General features: G+C 34.9%; 1 protein-coding gene across 5 annotated transcripts in view; it reads left to right on the top strand.

The window, feature by feature from the left end:
- Positions 1-24,908, top strand: part of CNTN5 (contactin 5) — a 603,752-nt gene that overhangs the window by 383,110 nt on the left and 195,734 nt on the right. For all 5 annotated transcript variants that reach the window (XM_064409453.1, XM_064409454.1, XM_064409456.1 and 2 more), the window contains one exon: positions 723-898. In XM_064409453.1, coding sequence (XP_064265523.1) covers positions 723-898 — 176 coding nt within the window. The remainder of the gene's footprint in view (positions 1-722; positions 899-24,908) is intronic.

The raw sequence follows: 24,908 nt of genomic DNA, 5'->3' as shown, positions 1-24,908 counted from the left end.
CCTGGTAGCTGCCAGGAACTGCCCTTGGCCACCCAAGTTAATTCCAGTCCTCTGTTCCAGTCTTTGAATTTTGTGTATATTGATTCAGATGACACTATTTTGCTTTTTTCTGTTGCCAAAATCCTGTATTGCATAACAGCCTATGTACATCAGTCTCCCTCCCTGCTCTTCATAGGTCTTGCTCTTCTTTCTTCTGTATTTAAATGATGTGTCTCTGTTTCTTGAGCTGAGAAGATCAAATGCTGAAAGAATGGGAAAAATCTTTCCTTGTTTGTATGCAGTGCAGACTCAGCTCTGCTACCTGTAAGCTCAGCTGGGCCTGAGGCTTTAATGGTAGAATATGAATTAAAACTTTGATTATCATAAGCACAGTAAAATTCTCATTTTTGATATAAAGGATGCATCTGCTATACAGTTTTCAAGTCTTAAGCCTCTGTGAACACTACTTTTTTGGGGGGAAAAAAAGAAGGAAAAAATTATTTTCATTCAGCATAGGTAAAACAAAGAATATCCTTTTTCCTCAGAGGCTGAAGTTCAGGTTTTGCTTGTGATTTTTGTTTTCAAGTTTTGCCAGATTAATGCGTTCCTGCACTGGATATCTTTGAATAGCTCTAATTACAACTGGAGCTGTCAGATTCTGTGTCCTAAGCTTAATACTTTCACATGGCTATTAAATGCTCAAGCAGTTTTTGAGTGGTTTTGTTTTTCTTCCTTCCCCTAAGATGGCTTCGAAATGGAACTGAAATCGACATTGAAAGTGATTATCGCTTCAGTTTAATAGAAGGAAGTTTGATCATCAGCAACCCCAGTGAAATGAAAGATTCTGGACAGTACCAATGTTTAACTACTAATATGTTTGGCAGTATTTTAAGCAGAGAGGCTGTCCTTCAGTTTGCATGTGAGTAACAATTTTTAAAATATTGATAAATCAGACTTTTACATTGCTTGATAAGGCATTAAATTGTAATTTGAATATGTTATAAAAGCGACGCTGACATTGTTGAGCTAGAATATCAAAATCAGAAATAAAATACTTAGTAAAAGAGAGGGATTTTCCGTAGACTTGTTACTTTTACAATAGAATCATCGGGGAAAATAACTCCAGTACATGATCCCAAAAGCTGTACTTTAATGGCCTACTTGAATACTCTGCAGTGATGTATTTCACTCATTGCTAGGTTCCTGAAACATCTATCATTTTGCCATACTCTGAGCGGGAAAGAAAGAACTGTAAACTTAGGAATAGAATGAGATAAAGTGCCTATATATCTGTGGAATAGTATGCACCTTAACTATTTTTTAATATATATATATATATACGTATATAAATGTATGTGTTTTATGTTCTTGTTTTTGCACACATATCCTTTCATACATATACATACACTTTTGCACAATATAAAACTGAAGAGGTTTTTATAGTCTTTAATGGAAATCAAAAATGTCTTAGCTTTTGTAATCATTCACTACAATATACTTTTCAGAAACTATCAATAGTTCACAATCCCAAGTAAACACTATGGTCTATCAATAGCATGCTCTATTTCAAACATACTAGCAGGAAAAACAGGGCCAGGATTTCTCTTCAAACCTAACTTCCCCTCAGCACTTTACAGGAAGAAATCCAACATAATTTTATTAGTTTATCTAGATAAATACTACCATAAGTGGTTTTTAAGGGAGTGCAAAAACCTCTTTAATTTATTGCTTAATTCTTGTCTGCTGCATATTTCATCAAGGTGTTTGTTAGGAGATCATGGTACTATCCACCTACTTCTGAGCTGGGAAGAATAATGGCATTTGTAAAAGTTTGCTCATGACAGGGAAGAATGTTTAAACCTCTAAGCACCACAAGAGTATCATGGTATTACTGGACTTCAGTCTTAAATGTAGCTTCTGAGAAAGTTCTGCTGCATTTTATCTACAAAAAAAAAACTATCCCACAACAAATCTCATGGTTAGAGAACCCAATCACTGGTAAAAATACATGGTTCCAGCTGTCTGAACCTCAGATTTCTGTTCCCAGCTCAAGAGTAGGGCTATTTAACCTCCTTTTGAAAAAAAAAAATAGGGAAAGTGAGAGCTTGAGCTCAAACAACAGAAGACTTATGACTTTCAATATCATCCACTGTTCATTCAGACCCCCATGTACTTACATTATTACCTTCTCCAATGAATTTAATTTAGATAAAGTGAGAAGAAAAAAGAAAGAAGAGATTTGGTTTAGTGGGTTTATTTTTATTGGATTTTTAAGTTTGTGTTATCTTACGCACCTACTTCTGCAGGTATCAAAATTAATACATTTTAATGTCTGAAATGTGATTTATGTTTATTAAAGTATTTGGAAATTGTAATGAAAGTTTCTTAGGCAATTTTAATGGCAGAATGCTATTTGGAAGTGCTGAAATGTAGTAAATAATGTTGCAGGACTTGCATCAGAGAAAAGGCTGTTATAAGGACATAAAAATATTTTTTAAATGATAGAGTAATAACTGATTGAAACTCTTTTAAAAGTTCGTGAGAAACTTGTTCACAAGAGTAATTTCAAGTTCAATGTGTATTTGTAGCTCAATTTCTATGTAGCATGATACTCTCTCTTCCACTCTTGTCTTAATGCTTCAATTCCCTGATCTTAAATGGTTGGTGTTCATGTTGAAACAATATTTGCATTAGGCAGCATCTCAGATTTTAATGTTGTTTGAATTAAAATTTAATGATGTCACCACACTGTAAGTTCATACTAACATATCAGAAGATTTTATCACTGAAAAGTTGTTTTAAGTCAGATCCAAGGGCCACTTCTTCCAATGCCTCACCATTTCTATAGGGAAGTATTTCTTGTTAACAGCTGGCCTGCATGTGTCCAGTTGAATTCAGTAAAACAGAAACTAAAGCATTGGAATAGATTTTTTTAAGGAAATATCCTAACTTTAAAGTACTTAAAGTAATTGTTGTTCAGCAGTTTTACTGGGATCTAACTGCTTGAAAGGTAATCTCTAATCCCCAGGATAAACCAAGACTTTTCTGACTATGAGATACAGAGCTACTCATAATGGCCTTCATTTTCCTTTTCATTGCTGAAAACCATGGATGTTGATTCCAAAAGCTTAGAAACTTACCACTTTTACGGGAAAAAACCCCCAAAATTTAAGTTCATGTAATTGTTTGAAATCATGTGTTGTACCTCTGTGGAAAATAATTACATCTTTGCACCTTGAAAGTTGTTCTTCTAATTAAAAAGAGAAATGGCATGCAGCTCAAAATGGAGCAGGGACCATTAAACAAAGCCTTTGACACTGTTTTACAGACAAAGAGTGTACTCTAAGATGCCTACGCAAAAATATCATGAAACCCAAAAAGGGAGAGCATGTTTACCTCACTGGCTCTTAGTTCTCTCCCATGAACCTTCTCCATGGCCAAAAGCCCCGTTGCTATGGTTATTATCATGTAATTCAGCATTGGTGGTGCATTGCAAATGTAAATGTTTATGTACTATATAATTTGCATATGTGTGCACAGTTAAAATAGGAAATATTTTGAGATACTAATGTCTTTGGATTTGAAAGAGAAAGAGATATAAAATGAACATTACTCTGTATATGTTTAGAGATATAATAGTTGAAATAGCCCACTCTATCACTGGTTATTTTCATGCAGCAAAATTGGAAGATCAGTTATGTGCAGTTACAGGTCTGCCTGAAATTTTAAACTATCACAGCAAATACTTATGAAGATTTAAACTCAATAAAACTTTTTTTTCTTTGTATTCCCTGTGATGTCTCATGCCCAAGGTCATGTTGGTTTATGCTACTTTTAGAAAGCAAGCAAAAACAAAAAAAAAGAAAACTATAACATGCTGTAAATGAAATAAATAAAATTAGAAGTATACTTTTTCAATAAAAACAAAACCTGATGCAGAATTGAAAAAATATATATATTTCAGCTTGATTAAGTCTATCTGCCTTACTGCAAAACTGCATATTTTTGCATGTGGTCCCACTGCTTCTCTTTGGAACAGCATCCTAATAACTTTGGCTACAACAGCAGATGTATTTTGTGCTTAACTTTGCCACATGTACAATCTCTATATTCCATTAGGTCACAAAACAAAATTGCTTTCTTTTATCTGTGGGTTATTCAACCTTTCACAAGACTACCATCTCAGTGATATTTACAGCCTGGGCTAAAAACCTGAAGTGGTAGGGGAAGCAAGTTATCACATGTCATTTATGGAACTCCGCACTGCAATTTTATTAATCCAATTGTTACTGGCTTCGTTGCAACATTTCCTTTTTTCTTTTACCAAATCTGTTTTATTCCCTTTAATCTACAGAGAAGGGTATTGATTAGATTTAATTTAAATGTCCTTTTCCAATGGATGATCTATGATGTCTGACCAGTGATGTACAGAAAAAGAAGTCACCCATGCTGCAGACATATGAATCAATAGTTTCCTAAGGAGACAGCCTGCACACTGCCCATTCTGTCACAGCACACTTTTGTCAACCTTTTAATTGACTTCGCCTAGTAAGAAATTAGTTTAATCACCTATGTTTCTTTCCTGCCATCATGCTCCCTAGACACCTTATTGGGTATATATCATGATTTCCTAGCATTAATTTGTAAAGAGTTGATTTATTTAAACCCTCTTGAGAAAAGCCTTGGTTTCTCATGCTCATTTCAGAAGATGCAGAATTATAAAATGGCATTACAACAGCAACATTTACTTCAAAATCATATCAATCTAAACAGTTTTAGGCACTATAAATGAAAAACCGAAGTGAGAAAAAAAATCAAAATGCAGGTAGTTATACTTTCAGTTTCAAAAGTGTCCCTGATCATCCTGTAATAAACTTTTAACTTTGTGACTGCTTTGCTCTGAAAGCATCACAGCTGTGTGAAGAATGTTACTGTCAGTTAAGAACAGCTACACCTACAACAATGACTTGCACTACAATGTTTTTGGACTGTTTTCTTCACTATCTCAATACGCTTTATTCAGAAAATATATTCTTAAAAGACACCTGAAAACTATGAGTAAATGCCAGAAAAAGTAAATTTTGTGTTGAACTTGCTTGCATTTTATTCATAAATAATTTATTAATTGAAGAGTATCATTCAGTGAATTTGAAATTAATGTGAGTTTGTCAAACTCTGCCAACAGTTTCAGCTGTTCTTTCCAGACACAGTTTCCTACATAAATGTTCAAACCACTTGCACATATCTACTTTAAAATTTTACAAATCTAGCCCTTTCTTTTCTTAAGAGCATCAGGAATTAAATTAATGAAAATATATTTTTTTCATATAAAATGTTGAAAAAATTATGTTTTCAGTCAAAGTAGAAGTCTGGAAAATGAAATTGTTTGAATTTTAGCTGTGGTGGTACTTTGTTGTTTAGTGAAATATTCAGCTTATATAACTAAGTTCAGTGGTGCAAAATGCTAAGAACTTTGGCTCTAGCCTAAAAAGGCATTTCATCTTAAAGTATCTGCATAATCCTTTTGAAGCTGATGGGGTGATGTACATCCTTAAAATTCAGCACATGCTTAAACCCTTTGTTGTTGTTAAACATAAAGATTCCTGAAGCAGGATTTGAAACAATCTGCTTGGATTTGTTGCCAGTGTCATCATGACAGACACATAATGGGTTTAATTAAGCCTGCTGTCATTCATTTCCTGATTCCTTCTTTCTAAAGTGAATAAATACCTTAGAATAATAAACTTTAGGAATAAAAAATAGCAGAACTCATTGCAAGTCATTTTAAGCAGCATTTCTCAAAGCTCTCCTGTTGGAAAAGATAGAGCTTGGTTCTCTGTTGTGGCTATGGTGAATCTACAATGAAAATTTGCCTCCAACCTCATTTTACATAGGTGAATCCAAGTCTGAAAGCAAGTATGGAGAAATCAGTAAAATAAGCAGGTCATCTAAAACTGTGAAGATAGCACCCACTCTTTCTGCAAGAATGGCAAAATTAATGAATTTTATGTTATTCAAATTTCCAAACAAATCATTGAGTATTGCCAAACAATAAACCCTCTGGGAGCTCAGCTGTATTCAGGAGTGGTGTCCAGTGAAAACTTTGGAAAAAAATAAGCAACTTCTTTCCTGGAACTCCCCTTCCACAGTATGCCTTTGGAAATGGTCTCCTGACCCTATGAACAGCAGCCTAAGATCAGCTTTGATGGACTTCGTCTATGTTTCTGTCCCTTCAGTTCTGCTTTTGAAGCTGTCTGAAAATTACAGTCAATTTCCATTTTTCCATTGCTACATCAGCATTTAAAGATCTTGCCTCTCCATTTGAACACTTTAAAGAGCAAAGGAAACCCAATCCTTTCCTATCTACAAAAGCAGGTTCTTTCTTTCACAAAGAAAAAAGGAGAGTGGAGAAATTCTTTCATCTTCTCTCTGTTGTCTCAAAACAGTATCCTGTCATTTCCAAAAGGGGTTCTTTGTGCTAGTAAAGTAAGCATTCCCTAGCACTGAGAGCAAATCATATGTAAAGGTCCACATCCATAATTCTAAACTGATTTACCTTCCAAGACACAGAATACTTCTAAATTCTCTTCTGAGAATGGCTCCTGGTAAATTCTGCTAACACCTAAACTGTGACAAGGATTGTCTTGGAGAAGGCTGTGGTCCCACCAAAGAATCCCAGGTAGTCTTCCAACATAGTGACGCTATCTGTGATGAAAATTCAGTGCAAGAGATTATTTCTTTGTACCTTTCACTATATTAGTATAGACAAAATCTTTGTCTGAAAGGCAAAAATATAAGACTTTGCTTGTTCTCCCAAAAGAAGTTGGTTCCTCTTTGCCCTTAGAAACAACTTACTCACTCTTTAACTTCATCTACTTGAATCCTACATCACCAGCCTGAGAGGGACATTTTGACAACACTGAGAAACAAAACTCAGGAAAATCTAATACAGCAAATCTTTTATTCTTAATCAAAATTAACTTTTTCTTTTTTTTTTTTTTTTTTTTTTTTTTTTTGCATGAAAGTACTAGAATGAAGGCAGTGTGAAAATTTGAGGTCAGATCCCTGATTAGGGATTATACAATACAACACAGATTTGATACTTATTAGGTTAAGTTACTAGCTTTAGAAAGGGGTATGAGTTCTGGATGTACTCCATTGAGCAACTTTATTATCTCATTCCATTTGAATTGCACATAGGGATAACTTCAATCTCATTGATCCTCATATCCATCAAACACCAAAAAAGTTATGATTATTTCCAAGTATTTAAGTGGAAATGGGATGTATTAATCTTGTCAAGTTCATTTATTACTACATAAATTTTGATGCCAAAAAGTATTCTGAGGTGTAAGATCTGCTTAGTATTTTACTCTGAAAATGTACTTTGTACAATACATTTTATAGTCCTTATTCTTTGGAAGAATTAATAGAAGTCAGTCATGTAGAGAGACACAGTTTGAAATGTAATTACAGCAATCATTTAAAGATGCATTTTACATCTACTGACTTCTCATTTTAGCATTGTGCATTTCTCTGCAGGACCTGGAGGCTGGTGTTTAACCTGCCCATAACCTCACTCACCTCTCTTTCACAATCTAATCTATCATGCTAATGAATCATTAGACTTGGCATTTAAATATAGATTACAGTAATTAACAGTAGCTTTACTAAACAGGAGAAATTTTAAAAGGTTGAAGGAGAATTTTGTGCCAAGATCAGACAACACTTTGTAAATTTCCCTCACAAGTTCTAGCTCTTACTGACGTTTGGAAATTACTGTGTCATCTGTCTTCTTAGACCCTTCCAGGTGTGGCATATAGTGGTGATCCCTATTGTAAACTCTTTCAAATGAAAAGTTTTACTTGAAATTTCTTGCACAGCATTTGTAGTGCTACCATGACATTCCTGCTCTCATTTTTCTCCCTCCTTTATCCTGACACAGATTTATCATGGCTTTCCTGAGAAATAAATCAGGCTCCTGGTCTCATTGAAAAGTAAAGTGGTCTGAGTGGTTGTTCTGTTTGTAAGTGTAGGGGCACAGATACTTGTGATAGTACCAAGGAAAGAGCAGCACAAGCCTGGGAGGGAAGAAGAAAGAAGTGGACAGGGCTTTTAAGCTGATTTAGGAACAGTACTCTTTATAAAATCAATGGAGTAATTTTTGATGATACTTTGGAACTCAGGGAGAAAAAACTCTAGGAAAAAGTTGAGTTCTGTCTGAGTTAATAACACTGAAGAAGTATTACCAGTATTATAAGTGTTATTATGAATAGAAGCCTACAAAGAATAAAGGAGATTGATCATCAAAGAAAACATCTGGAAGGTTGTGAAACACATGGATAAAATTAAGATAATTAGGAGAAGTCAATTTGAGTTTGCATGGCAAAGGAAATGAAAAAGAATGCAGATAAGTTTTTTTCGTTAGATCACTAAAAATTAAAAAGAAAATATAGTGGGATAGAATTAAAGTTAATCTACATACGACCCCAGATTCAACGGACACCTTTGCTCAGTTTTCTATAGGGACAAAGCAACTTACACATCTGTTTCCATATGAAGCATGAGATACCAGTAACAGACAATTGCATTTACTTTGGATATGGGAGAAGACAAGAATGTTAGAGTAAATCCAGACTTAAACTAGTTTCAACATTCATGAGTTCCATTCATGAAATTTATTACTTCAGTGACTAAACTTTACAACTGTGTGCAATTCCAAGGCAAATTTGTCTTTTGTCCTTCTTGATATTTTTATTAGTGTTCACAGCAGAACTCTTAATTAAATCACCTAAAGCTGCCGAGATTGGAAGTTTTGTCAACATGGAGATTGTATTCTCAACTGAATAATTTTATATTTTATTTATAGTGTTTTGCATTCAAAATTATGAATATGGTAATATAACTGTTGATTTGTTTGTCATTTATTGTAATTATTTTGAGAATAAAATCAAAATAATTTTCAAAAATAAATGCTGACCAGTGATAATGATAACATCAAAAGCTTTTGCAGATAACCACCATATGATGATAATGTCAAGTTCTGTAACATGATATGTTAAATTCTGTGAGATTGGGTAGTTTTGTATGTCTGCCATCAGCATCTAGCAGTTTACAATTTCTTCTGCACTGGTTTTAAGTGTCACATGTCAGAAGTTGTTTTCATAGGACAGGGTATATATATTTAAAGAAGCAAATTCCATAAAATGTACTGTAATCTGTCTCCCTATACAAACACACACACATGCACACACAGAGCTAAACAAAAAAATTTCCCCCAAACAAACCTTTTATTTAGGTTTGATCCCTATATCTCATCAAGCATGGAAACATGCAAAAATGTCCTCAGGATTCTATAAATATGTAAATCCTGAGCCCACCCACATACCTACCACACTAATTAAAACAAAATGCATCAAGTCAGAAATTTATATACTGTGTGTCTAACTACACATTAAATCTTACAGTAAATTTTATTAGAGTTGCAAGGTCAAACATCCAAGCTACAGGATGAGGAATTTATTATTGTCTATACAGTCTGAATTTTGCCTTGGATGCTGGAGTCCTGAAATATAGAACTGTCAGACAATCTCTTTTTTCTTTTTTTTTTTATTTTTTTCCCTTTTTTCTTTTTTTTTTTTTTTTTTTATATTAGACTCACTACACTCTTTCAGGTCACAGAAGAATTACTGAACACTTACTGAACAATGTTCTGTTTTTTATTGTTCAGTGCACAGCCCCCTGCCTTCATTAATTCAGACGATTCAAAACCTACTCTGACGACAAAATTAATTTCCTCAGAAGCATTTTATGGTGCTCATCATTACAGCATCTGAGTGCTTCATGAACATTAATACATTTATTTTTACACTGTTTCTGTGAACTGAGTAGATATTACTATCTCCTTTTTATAACTGGAAAAGTAAGACATGAGAGATTAATGTAAAAGATCCAGTAATCTGGGGAACTGTACATGAGCTCAACGGGAGTTGCTTTTCCCAAGTGCTTAGTGGAGCCAGAACTCATCACTCTCCTATTCATCACTCTGACCAATCTTTTTCTCAGCCTTTGTATCTGTCGTATCTCAACCCTGCATCTGGTTTCTGATCTCTCTCCTATTATCGATAAGGATACTGATCCCACTTCCACTCTCCTTATTTACTGTTCAATCAAAAAGGACAGCAGCATCTTTCTAGCTCTATTTTAGTCTCCATGTACACATTTTGCTTAATTGCCTGCAGTTCCTCTGTCTCACATTTCCCACTCCCAGGCATCTAAGCTCTCTTTCCTTGTCCTTGTTCACTACCTTCTATGACATGCTTTTTCTTTCCATAACCTGCTGCATCCTCAACAGACTGAATGGACACTTAGGCACATTTTAACCAGAATTGAGAGTCACTAAAATAGAATCTTCCAATGGAAAGATTTTGCCATCTTAGTCACTGCAAATGGTATCTGTAGTGTTTATAATAATGGTTGGATTTCCTGACAGTATGAATATCCATTGAAAGAATGGATTTTTTTGAATTAGAATTTTTAATGTATCTTCAGGCTAAATAACTTAAATTGCCCTTCCATTAGTTCTCATAAGTGGGCCAAATATTTGAATGGCAATCTTGCAATACATTCAGTAAAAACTTCTACTGATAATTCAGTGCTTTCTCTTCAAAATTATTAAATTATTATTACAGATGACACTATAATGAAACAGGTGACCCTTGGATAAACTTCTGCCTGGAATGACACTTCTACTTAAATACTTTCCATTTATAAACTTTTTTTTTTTTTTTACTATGAGATCTCAACGTTCTTCACTCCTTAGCAGAGATTAACTCTGTTTTTTGGTTAGTGACTGCAAGACTGCCATTTTAAGTCAGCCCTAATTCAGTCATCTTCTGAATTCCGTTTTTTTCCTGTCCTTGCCTCCTTTACGACTCACAAATGAAAGACCTCCATTGAAATTAAAGTGTGAGAAATAGAGAAAATCTTTGTGTATGATCCTTACTAACCATGATGTGCCACAAATGTGAGAAAGAACTCTTAAATTTTTTCTTCATTTCAGAGCTGGTTATATAGGCTCTGGCAACATATAATACTCTGATATTGAAAAGTGGAACAGCTATTAATTTTTAATTAAATCTTAAAACTTTCGTTACCTCATTAAAATCAGATCTGCTAAAAAAAGTGAAATTATCATGGATAAAATATGTCGGTGAATGTAAAAGTTTAGCAGAAATACTGGTAAAAAAATCATAACTAGTGGAATGAAAGAAGGTATTTTCAATTCAAGATTGCCTTGTGGCAATCTCAATAGAAAAGCCAATCCTTTAAGTACTTTATCCTGCCAAACACAGTTGCCAGAAGTTCACTCTAAGGCACTGGGTTGGCATTCAGGATAAAGATCTTTCCAGTATATTTTGGTCAAAGTTCTCTAAAATATAGAGTTTTGTACAATGTGAACGAAGTTCACATATTGGGATAATAGTTCCACAAGAGATTTAAACACTTCTTTTTTTCTTACTCTAAAACTGATTGTTTTTAATTTCTTTTATGGTAAGATTCCAAAGAAATATATTTTAGAGTGAATGAAATGAAATGTGGGTTTTTTTAATAAAATAATTTTTTTAATTCATTCGTTAGGAATATCCTATTATATTGAAATAAAGTAGCTTTTACAGCAGTTTGAATACTTTAAATTTGACTTTGTACCATGTTATACCGCAAGTATAAGAAATTCATATCTATATGTTATGTATACATAGATATGGCAAAACTTGACCCAGTACTGTCAAAACTAAAAGCCTAAATAACTATTTTTATGTAAAAGAATGATAAAAATATACTGAGACAGAAATGGCATTATAATGATCTTAATTTTTTTCTGAAAATGTGACACTAAGTCTCTAAATTCTGTTCTAGTTATTCAGTTGTTGAAGTTATAAGGAGATCATCTAATAAGGAAGGAAAGGCATATGAAGCTATAGTGAAACTGACACTGTTCATCTAAACTCCCTCCCTCTCTTCCAGCCAGTTCTTTCATACAGTTTGTCCTTAGATAGACCAACAGCTATAAAACTTTCTTGTTCACTTTATCTACCTGATGACAAAGGTGTGCACATACTGACTTATCACACAGACCTACAGTGAAACTTGCAGCCCAGAAATTTACCTTTATTGCCTGTTATTTGGTATACACACCTAAGTCTGTGACCACAATAGATATCCAAACCTTTCCCTGGAGTAAGGTTTACATAAAAGAGTGTTGAATGAAAAATACTAGAAACAGAAGAGAAAAGAATACTAGAAACAGAAAAGAAAAACTATCCAAATGCAAAACCTTTGGATTCTCTGATTGTTTTAAATGAACTTTTTATCAGATCAAAAACACTAAAAGAAACATGCTTTACAATAATCATTTAAGACAATAAACTACCATATAAAATATTTTGCCACCATATCAAATTATTTCCACATTATTTGAGAGCAAATTAAACAGAGTAGCTTTTGGAGACATAGACTAAATTATATATAAAATTTGTTGAACCTTGAAGGAAAAGGAATGAAATTCAAATATTTACTTTCACAGCATCACAGGTACCTTATTAAATTTAAATAAAATATTTTCTCAGATAAATTTAAATAAATCATGTGAGTGGGACTATATGATCCTTATGATTATGTTCTGACTTGAAATGCTCTATGATTAATTGAATAGAGGTAAAAAATACTGAATTTAATGAATTAGTATTTTGAAAATAGAGTGGTTTAGGGACTTGTTGCAGTCATATCATAGAAACAAAGAATGGTTTGGTTTGAAGGGAGTTTAGATATCACCTACTTCCAACCCTTCTGCCATGGTCAGGGACACCTTATGCTGGACAAAGCCCCCCATCTGATCTGACCTTGAATACTTCCAGGGATGAGGCATCCACAGTTTCTCTGGGCAATCTGTTACAGATGGCCTTGACACCCTTGCAGTAAAGAATTTCTTCCTAATATCTAATATAAACCTACTCCCTTTCACAGTTTAAAGCCATTCCCCTTTGTGCTGTCACTAACCTTCCTGATAATGAGTCTCTTCCCATCTTTCCTGTAGGCCTCTTGTCATTCATTTTCAAAACAGTCATATATTATCTTCTAAAGTAACATAGAATCACAGAATCACAGAATCACAGCTGGAAGGGACCCTCAAGGATCATCAAGTCCAGCTCTTGGCTCTATGCAGAACCATCCTCAAGAGTCACACCATGTGCCCAAGAGCATTGTCCAAATCCTTCTTGAACTCTGTCACGCTGGCGCTGTGACCACTGCCCTGGGGAGCCTGTTCCACTGCCCAACCACCCTTTGGGTGAAGAACCCTTTCCTGATACCCAACCTAAACCTGCCCTAACTCAGCTTCAGGCCATTCCCTCAGGCCTGTCACTGTCGTCACAAAGCAGAGATCAGTGTCTGTCCCTCCTCTTCCCTTCACAAAGCTGCAGACTGCAGTGAGGTCTTCTGTCAGTCTCCTCTTCTCCAGGCTGAATAGACCAAGTGACCTCTTCATGCAGAATAAAATAGAGATATCCTCACCAGGCAGAATTTTTTTTGAGTACACTGGGTTTTAAGTATTACATTTAGACACATATCTGTGCATAAAATTGTGCATTTCATCTTCCCAGGAAAAATACTATTTGAAAACAATAATTCCTGATATCAGTTGTTTTCTACATCCAGTTGTTTGCAACCCTATCTAATAAGATTATTTTTCAGTTCTTTCACTTCCTACAAAAACATTGGAAGATCTGTAAAATATATAATAGTTTTGAGGTTTTGGGGGTTTTTTAGATAACCAAGTTTTCAGATCAGTTACAAAGATTTCTTATTTTCAAATTTTATCAATTCAGAGCCTAGCACTCTGGCAGTTGAAATGAAGACAACATTCATCAGTCTACTTCGGTTAGTCAGGGCTACCAGATTTTATTCCTTCTTTTTATTTTAATCTTATTGAGTATCCTGAAGTGTGATGAGTTTTCTAACAAATTGCTTATGTTTTGTTGTTTATTCTTATCTCAGTTAATAAAAACCAGTCAAGGCAAGTGACTCAGTCACTGATGCATAAAACCCAAACCAAATATTTTCTAAAAGTAAGAAAAACCATGGTTTAGCAGCTGAAAAATCTGTAAATTTTGTTTGTCATAGAGACGCGTGCTTTCAGTATTGATGGTCTTAAAATGCTTTCATTCACTTCAGCTGATCCTTTTTTTCCAGATAGTAATTATGACTGATGTCTTTTAAGCAAAGACTGCAGATATGTCTGTTGTTGCTATGAAAATGCAAGTGAATTAGGTCACTGCTGCAATATGCTGCAATGTGAGTCTTCATTTTGTAAATGTTTTACATTCCAGAGGATTTACTTCTGGGTTTGCTCAAATCTACCTTAATACTGAAATGAAATATTTATACTGGACTTAGTACAATCAGGTGGTCATTTTGTTTGACAAATTGGGTCACCTTTAAGGGAATTAACAGTTTGTGAGCTGCAAACTCCTTTGGGGTTTTGATAGACTGCTCATTGTGAGCACCTTGATATTGGCACACATGGGCCAATACTGTAGCAATGACACAAAATAGCTGGAAAGCACATTCTCCTCAGCCAGCCAGGGTGAAATATCAGATTTTGGTCCTGAACTGAAAAAAAGAGATTTCTCTAGAACTCTAGAAGGAGAAAACAAACATCATGAAAACCATTTTCCATCAGTAATGTGGTATTTTGAAAAAGCTTTTCCAAATATCTTCTCACTATAGATAACTGTACATTGGGTTGTTTCTTTTGGGGTTTTTTGAGTTTTTTTTTTTTTTTTCCCTTTAAGTAATTTGTTCATACAAGTTCCTGGGAATGTCCTGGTAAAAATAAATATGTGGACAGAGATCTAAATGCAAGTAATTTGTATATTAAAGACATTTTACTTTCTTCATTGTTAGTAATTATTTTCTCTGTGCAAAGAAGACAGCTGAAATCGGTGACATTGATTTTCAAGATGGGAGCCAACAGGCAATGTCTTGAAATCTAGTTCCCAAACTAAATCATTAGTAAGCATCTCACATCTCTGTCTAACATTCTGTGCTATCACATCAATGGAACATACAATCTGGAATTTGTATCCACGGCTTGTTTTGCCATTAGAAGGGTCTTCTTTGCTGATTTCCTGTAATTTATCTGAGCTGCAAACACCAAGGCTGTGAATGATTAATGTGTTATGATACCTAAAATTAAGTTGGAATCAATTACAAAAAAGGTGGATTTTATATCTCTTGCTGACATTGCCTACAAGTAAAATACCTACAGGAGCAACTTTACATTCACGGTTTGTACCTGTCTAATAGAAAAAGTCGCAAAAAGTATAAAAAACCTTTTGTACTTAAGCATAGGCATTTTGAAAAAGGACTGTAATAAAAAGTTTACAAGTTCTAGTGTTTGAATTATAATGCCTGCAAAGATGATGTTTCCGCTTCAGCTCTTCAAAATACTGCTTGAAATGGAAATGCATTTAGGCACTTAAGGTTTGATTTATAAAACTTCTATTTACTTTTATGCACGTTCTTTGCATAATTTACTTGGTAAAAGTAGAACAGTTTTAGTTTACATAAATCATATTATTCTTTATTTTTTTCATGGAAACTTGTGGATGCTATGTCATCATTCTTATTTCAAGAATATGCGTTAAGACAAAAACGGTTGAAGGTGTGAAAGAACTGTGGTAATCTCAGACTCCATAAGCAGATTGCACTGCAATATATTTTAAGAAAAATAGTAGAAATATTTTACAATAGCATGCAGAAACTAGAGTTACCTAGAGAAAGGTAAAAAAGAAAAAAAATTATTCCACTTTGAAACAGTGTGTTTGGTCTGATTTGGCACTTCCAGGATATTCACTCTGAACTTCTTTGCTGGGGGATTTTTCCATTTTCTGAAGATACATTGTTAAACAAAATAGGGTTAAGTATAACACAGGACAGCTTAGCTGTCATCTAGTTTTTCAGTGATTGTTACCCATGAGACCTGTGAATAACTGACTAGAGAATAAGCAGAAAACTGATTATCATTCTGTAAGTGTTTCCAAATTCTATCACATTCTAGATTTGGGTCAGAGGGGAGAATATTGTTTTCCATTATGTATTTTCTGTAAGAAAAGACCAAACACAACAAACTGAGAACATATTGTTTGAGATAAAATATAAACATATAAACATTTCCATGTCTCATGGAAAATGAGACAATTGATCTGATGAAAGTTGGCATGTAAAAAAATGGTGTATCCAAAACCTCTTTTTTGCCTTCATTTTACACTGGAAATTTCTTCTCGCATCTTTTGAGTCCCAGAATCTCCAGGCACAAACTGTCAAAATTAAGCCCTACCCATCACAAGAGAATAGAATTCAATGAATAGACTAGACTAGACTAGACTAGACTAGACTAGACTAGACTAGACTAGAATAGAATAGAATAGAATAGAATAGAATAGAATAGAATAGAATAGAATAGTCCATATATCAAGGGGGCTTATACAAAAGATATAATGAACCTTTTACTGTGGTCCATAATGGTAGGGCAAGAGAAAACAGGAAGACGGTAGATTTAGATTAGCTGTTAGAAAGAGATTCTTGTGAGTGTTGTGAGACACTGGAACATGTTGTTCAGAGTAAGTGGTGCTTGTCTGGGTTCTTCTGGTTTACAATCTTACATGTTGCAAAGTCCAGGTTGGTGTCACTGGAAATGGTACCAGTCTTTTCTTGATAGTCCATCAATTAGTGTAACTTTTGAGGTTTGTTTTCTCTTATTTTCTCCACATTTTATTTGTTCAGGTGTGTGTCTCCTTAGGTGTTTGGGGTTTTTTTGGTTTCCCTCTTATCCTTTAGTTTCCTTCCTAGTTGACAAGGTCTGCTGACAGATAACCTTGCTGGAATAAATGGTCTTAAAATCTCACTTGCCTTCATCGTTAGTGTGGGCAACCATGTTTCGTTATTTGACTGCTCTGTATGTTCTGTTTAAGACTTATTCCTCTTCTCATTAGGTCTTTTTGCACTGACAACTGACCTTAACCAGATATTCTTAAAGAGGGAGTCCCTCTTCTGTCACATACTATTACAAATATGACTAGAGAGGAAAAGTTGCATCATTTCTTCACCAAGTTATGATTCTTTCACACCTCTTCTATCCCTCTTTCTGCTCATATGCAGAAGCACCCAAAATATTAAAGGAAGCTTAGAGGCAAAAATGTTTCAAATAACCCCAATAACAACAAAAGCACTATGCTTTTATACTTTCTCAGCTGTTTATTCTTTCAGGTGATGTCAGTTTGAACTCTGCTTTCCCCTAAGTATTAAATAAATGTAGAAGCATTGGGAGCATTAAAGTAACACTAGGCAGTCTCTTAATGTACTTTGCAGTAATTTTCCTTTCATCCTGAACTGCTATGCGTTGTTGTCATAACTATCATGAGAAAGAAATCTCTGCTACTCATAAGGACTGTGAACCCACATTCCATTTGCATGAATTTGCACAACATAATGTTTCCAGGATTTATAACAGTGGATTTTTTTTCTTGATCTTGAGATCCATATCTCACAAATTCTTTCCTAAACAAATTCAAGTAGATAGTAACCTACCTCTTTGTAGTAACCAAAGCACACATATTTTCATTTTTTTTTATTTTCTTCCCTGCAGCATCTCAATATCTGCACTCACATTTTACAATCTACCTGTAGCAGATATTAAACAATGGCACAACATCTCTTTTGAGCTCTGTTATAATTTATCGGCTCATCTAAAATTGGCAGTTTGCAGATTTTCTACATCTCACTGTAAGCACATAGGTCTGGATTTTAAAGTGTGAGCTAACATTAGTGTGAACTAATAATAACTAATTAACCCTGTTGAAATTGTTGCTAATCAACTAGTGCAATGTCACAGATGCAATGTGTAAGCATATATGTGTTTAAAATGCAGCATATGCTTTATATTATCTAGTTGATAAATATGAATATAGAAATGTGTATATACATAGATATATATATATATATATACATATGGATGTACATGTACACATAAATTTTGAATTTCTCAGCCAGTCATTATTCCCAGACTTCTATACTTAATGTCACTCTATATAGGACTGATTCATTTGATATCTTTTTTATGCTACTGACTCTCTCTCTCTCTCTCTCTTTGTTCATTGGGCCATATTTGTACAAGGTTTTATAAGGTAGCAGCTGAGCCAGGTAATAGCGGGGGATTCCAAGGCTGAGAAGTACATTGAGATCTTCTGACAAAGGAACATGTCATGTGAAGGAGATGTGAACCACAGAATTTGCAAAATATTGTAAGGGTCATTGCCTGTTTTTAGCCTCCAAATTTCCCTCTGTTAAATTAAATCTTAAACTTTTCTTTCTCTGGAGATGCTTGAGATAGCATCTTGAGGTTATTCTGAACTTTCAAGGGTCTGGCTCTTCCTGCACTAATTTGACCATGAATCTCTTTGCCATCAGAAGGCGAATCATTGATTCTTTCAGAATATAGACTGAAGAGATGTAAAATTTTGTATTTAGTAGACTGTCTCCTGACAGGTTCAGTTAGATAGGTTAAAAAGCTCCAATTCTTATGAAAATTTTAATGAAAACTATATAAAAATTGTCCAAATAGTTCATGATTGTAAGTTCTCTTCTCTAGTCCTGTGAGAGTAATATCAAGAAAAATCCACCCATTCTTCCTACACAACAATCTACATACTATGCACCTGTCATCACAACTGCTTTAAGTCTGATGGAAAACTACAGAAATTGCTAAGGAAGTGGATTGACATATGGCTTTTGCCACCCTGCATGAAGTCCAAAGGGCATAGATCTTCCCATGAAGTTCATTTGGTCTCAGAAAGCAGTTTTGGATTTTAAAAAATGTTCACAAGAAAAAAATAGTAGTAAGTTTTTAACAGAAGTTTATTTTCTCTTCTTTATGTATCTGTAGTATTTCCCATCTGAGACTTAGTAGGGTCAGAATCTTTAAGCTCTTTTGTCTGAAAAAATTAAATGGGTCTTGTGTTATCAGCACCTATAAGCTTTAGGATGCGGTACAATAATTCCTAGGGTGCTGTGCTTTGTTGCTCTTTCATGAGCCACATTACCATATAGATCAGCCCTTGGTGGCAGTCTGTGTCTCCATAGCACTTCTATTCTAAGGGAATGATTATTTTAATTATTCCAGCTTCCATTTTATTGGAACTCTTAATCAAAAATCAAGGTTATTCTTCCATACTGACAGTATGAAGATTCCTGATCTTCCTTTCCATCCTGGAGAGCATACCCTGGGGAGTACAACTTAAAAAGCATCTTGACGCATGGGGGAAGATTTGTAGGAGTAGAAAAACAGACTTTGTTCTAAAAAAATTAATTTTCTTTTAGCTCTACATTGGAAAGATACTGGCACACTGATATATAAGCAATAAGACTGCAATTTAGCAGGAGAAGGAGCAAAAACTTCCAGCATTTGAAACTTAAAAGTACTGGGTTTTATGGGGTATAAGCATCAACCTCACAGAGAGGGAAAACAACCATTTGAGGAACTTGTCTAGAGAATGATTACAAATTTTTTTATTATTATTTAATATTTTTTTAGAGGTATCTATTTCAAAACAATTTTGAGAATTTCTGTGGTTTATGTCACACTGGAGTTATAGTAGATGATTGGGATGGTAATTCCTTATTTATCACTTCTTAATATACCTGAAGATGTTTAAAAATGCCTTCTATAATTTTGACTCTTGCATTGCGTGTTGGGAACAATATGGCAGCTCTTCATTTGCTGAATGCTGGCTAAAGACAGTAAAGGTAAGACTTTCAAAAATGATCCCCTATTAGGAGCACTTATGACAGCTTGATTTATTGATGTACCTTGGGGTATGTAGTCTGATTAGTTGCTTGACTTTGACATACCATCTTTTTACTCACAGGGTCTTTGCAATTTGCCTTTTCACATTTTCTCTTCTCCAGTCAACTGCTTACAAGGTACCTGATTTATTCTCCATGACAATCCTAGTACTAACCTCGCCATGTCTAACATTACAAAAGAGATTCTGACATTTAGATATAAAGTAAGTGGCCACTAATGTTACCCAAAATATTAGCAATTCATTTTTATTTTCCCTATATTTTAGTCCTAAAATCTCCAACACCAAGAAGCAGTTTGCTATCTATTCTTCTGGCAAAAAGTTTCCTTGGAGAGATTCTAAACTTGATCAGACAGGGCAACTTGATCAAGGCTGGTCCTGCTTTTAGCAGATGATTGTACATGATCTCCAGGCATTCCTTCCGATCTGAATTATTATATGACAGATTTATGGAGGAGAAAGAAAAAGTTTCATAGAGAAAGTCAGACTCCAGTTCTAAGTCTAAATTAAAGTTAACTTGCTGTAGGCTGGATACCTGTGACACAAATTTGGCCATCTGCACCTACTGTCCACCAAATAGAAGAAAACAATGCAAGATATCTTGTTCCATTAGGTGTGAGCATGAAACAATATAACACAGAATTGGCTTCAACTGCTGATAGTTGTATGCAGACAGACAGCGCCATGGAAGGTGTGACACATGCAAGGGAAGCTGGAGCCATGAAGCCATGTCTCTGCACAAAGCTCTTCTGCATTTCCAGTTTCAAGGGTGGACAAAAACCAGCATTGCTGTGTTCACATACTGTGAAGAGCAGCAGCTCCTAAACTGTTTTCCTCTGCAGTGCTAATGTTGATAACTTTCCATACCTACAAATGTTAAGCACTGATCTCGAGGCTGTTTCAGTGGAAAGAGTTGAACGCCCAGAAATTATTTTTTAAAAATGTAACAAAATAAGTGTGTGACTCACAGCTTGATTTTTGTATTTTATATCAATAAAATTATTGCTGATGTAAATGAGAGAAAAATTTAAGCTTACAAAAATAATGTCTTCCTGCCTCTAACATGGACCACACAGTGATTAGATTACATAATTTGTCTGATAGAAGTGAAATTTGTTTCCAGGGTGTGTTGAATGTCACAACTGTGCTCTGAGATCCTTGTATTTGTCAACATCACAGGGTGCCCATTTACCCAAGTTGGAGAGGCTCATGCTTTTAACATTAAGAGACTCTGACTGACTGTGTCACAGTACCTAATTGCAGTATTTTTTTTTTAACATTGAGGCAAGGAATCACTTCTTTTTCATTATTTCAATAATAATTTAAAAATATTTTAAAGGCTCTTTAAAGATAATTATTTATATTTACATGGTAATATGGCAATGTTTTAGAGCTGGAAATTAAGCACTTGGACACTTAGCAGATAAGTGTCTGCTGATGAGATCCATTTATTCCATGAAAGGACAAATTGATATTTTGTCCAGTTTCAGGCCCACCAGTAAAGACATTAGAAAGCTCAGGAGAATTCAGGAGAATCCACCAAATGGTGAGGGCTGAAGCCCTTGCCACCTGGGGAGCAATGTGGGGGAGCTGGGTTTGTTCATCCTGTAGCAGAGATGGGAACTAGCAGTATCTCTCCAGTGCCTACTGGGAGGTTTAAAGACTTTTCAAAGTGGTGATTACCAGGAAGAAAAGAGAAAACAGGCAAAAACTGGAGTGAAAATCATGAGATGAAACGTGTTCTCTATGAGGACAGCTAGGCAGTAGCACAGATTCCCCTGAGAGGTTGTGCAGTATCTGTCCTTGGAGATTTTCAAGACCCATCTAGATGAAGTTCCAAGCAACCTGGTTTAACATTTTGGATGACCTTACTGTGAATGTGATCAGGGACCTCCTGAGCCCACTCCACACAGAATTATTCTCTCATCCTTTGATTTTTCTGACTTCCATATTCTGTGAGTCCCTTCTTCTGCTAAATAAATTTGACTGTGGTATTGCAAGTATCACATCTGTATTGTTAAATTTAACTGAAATATACTTCAGGGTAGGGCTGTGAAGTGCAATATTTTCAGTTTATTCAGAAGACAAACAAAGACATTTATTTTCATTTTCCGCAAGATAGGCAGAAAGCACTTTGGCACCAATTTGGATTACACAGAGAAGCAGGAATAAAGAAACCAGCACTTTTGTGTATTGAATTAGATATAGAAAATACATTTAAGGGTGGCTTCAGTCCTTCACTGTAGGAATAACATAAAAATAGATCACCCAGTTTCAGATTTTTGAATTTATTTTTGGGAGGGAAGTTACTGTTAGTTTAGGAGTTTCAGCAACTGATATTTGTTTAGGGGAGAAAATCAAAATAAAGAGTGAGCACATCAAGACATTTTTTCCCCCAGTCCTGTGAGCTTGCTTATATGACAGAATATCTAAATGACAAACTGTCTCTTCAGGTTTTGAAAATTTGCTTGAATGTATAGTTTAGGGGTAGAAGACATAAAGCATCCTCAAGAAATATCAGCTTTAGTTTTAAAATACTGAGTTTACATGTGCCCTGAAAATAAATGAAGGACAGATTTTTAAACTTAGAGGAAAGAGACGTCTACACAGTGGGACTTTTGTCATCTGGTCCTGTGGCACTGTGGCATTTGAAGGTCAAATTGCAATGAAAGCTCTGACTCCATTGGTCACAATTCCTTACAGGGGGACAAAAGCAGCTCTGTTTCTCCATCTGCTATCTGCTGCAAACATACTTCTTACTAGTGGAGATGTTGAAGGATGTCCAGTCATAAGCAAAAAGCATCCACGTTCTCCCCGATTTTCCCCTTCTACCTTGATGCAGAAAAACCTTGATGCAGACAAACCTTCTACTTTTATGTCTGTCACAAGGGAGAGCATGTTCTTCCTCCTTAACACCTGTCCATCATTTCCACATATCCTCTGAATCATAAAATATAGATATATGTCCTGCACCTGCCATCTTTCCCTTATGAAACAACAGATCCTTGTCCCAGGATTTATGGGATTAAAGAACATACAGGAGAGCATAAAAAAGAGTATTTGTCTACTGTACTTGTTCTTCCAGAAATTAATTACATTAAAATTTGCAAAGGAATTGCAAATTCCCCCCTTTTAATACTGCTTTTATGCTGTGACCAATAACAGTAGGCATACCTTTTGGAAACATTACATACTGTAATGTAAGTGTAGGCAAATTTCTTTGCTGTAAGATAGAGTATGGAAAAAATTGTAATTATTTTAGTCCACTATAGTGAAATGACTTTTCAAATTTGTATCTGTATGCTGAACACAACATTATGATTTCCACCTAAAGCAGATGTCCTTCTCTTCCTTCTTGAGAGAAAAGTTCTATATCATTTTTTCTGAGCTACACCTGAAAATTTTCTCTCAGACCAGAAGACATACTAAGCTTGACCTTCCATGTCCAGCAAAGCAATTCGAGTCCACATATAGGCTAGAATTCATCTGTAGAACACTTTCTTTTGGAAGAGTCTTATGAAAGCTTCTGGAATCAGATCCCACATAAAAATACTCATGTTGCACAAGCAAATGAAAAAGAAACTTGTTTCAGAATCAGTCTGAATGACAGCCTCCGAAAGGTTGTTTGGCTCTGTGTTTTCTGAATGGCAAGTCATCATTCCACAGTAAATATGTGTGCCTACCTCGAATACACTGGAAGGGTACCAGAAATAGTTTCAGAATTTTTGCAAAAATTGTATGCATGTTTTTGTCATTGATATAATTGACTTGCGTAGACCCTCAGTGTGAAACAGCCTTGGAATATATTCTCAAATGCACGAGTACACATATCCTTGAATAAATCACATTTTGCCTTCTCTTATTCACACAAGAACATAAAACAAAAGGACACTATAAGGTCTGTGAACCTGCCCTGGAACTTTTTAACCTGAGATACCTTAAGGTGAATGCTTAGGATGATGCTAGCTAAGCAATAGACACTCACTTGCCTTTACCAAAATCTATTCAAATGTTTAAACTTTTTCTTTTTTTTTAATTTCATGAAAGATTACTTAAGTTAATGATTCTGGAAATTACATTCTACATTATGTAAGAAAAAGGCCGGACAGGAGCTATTTTATCAAAAAGCTATTGAGCAGTTTGCTGGAGGTAAACAGAATTTTTATTGCCCTCATCACCAAAGTATTTGACGTGCCTTCTCTACAGGCATTGTGCCACGAGCATCTGTGCCAGCTCTACTGAAAAGCATGTCTATAAGATCTAACAAGACTGACCAGTCATTCGTGTCTACAAAATGCTTCAGGAAATCACAAGTCTTCTGGAGAAATTCACTGCAGTAATATAAGAAGATGAAATGACACCTCAGAAAAACTGTAAAGAAAATAAAAGTGGAATTCCATTTATTTTTCCAGTAATCCCAGTGACCAGGAAAACAACCATTCCATTAGCTGGAAAACAAAGAACCCAAATAAAGTGGGGGAATAAACAAAAGTAACATCAAACTAATGAAAAAATTGTCATAAAAGGGTGTAGTTTGTTGAATGACTTAACCCTATTTACATTGTATTAAAATTAATATTTTTCAAAGTAAACTTTTTGAAAGAACTGATTTCTGTTCTTCTATGAGATGTCACTGTATTATTTTAATTTCCATTATCATATTATTTTACCTTGTGTCTCTTTATTTTGCCTTTGGCCTCTTGAGTCTGCTATTTGGGCAGGGGTGTGTGTGTGTGTGTGTGTGTATTTTTTTACAACAGTTATTTCCAAACTTCATTTTGTGCTGTCTCTCAGAAGTTGTTATGGCCCACATTGTATCTCCAGATTCAAGTGTTTAGTTCAAATCTTCATAAAAGCACTAGGCTTTTATGGACCAAAACCACATTTTTGTACCACCTCTTATGACCCACTGAGGATTGCAGGACTGTTGGACAGAAATCAGCATTTACAGCTTTGCTTGACAAACGTGTTTGGTATTTGTTGAACAGTTTGAGTATTCTTTATCAT

The sequence above is a fragment of the Passer domesticus genome, chromosome 2 (genome assembly GCF_036417665.1).
Source record: "Passer domesticus isolate bPasDom1 chromosome 2, bPasDom1.hap1, whole genome shotgun sequence".
Taxonomy (NCBI): Eukaryota; Metazoa; Chordata; class Aves; order Passeriformes; family Passeridae; genus Passer; species Passer domesticus.
This window is presented reverse-complemented; position numbering and strand designations above follow the sequence as displayed.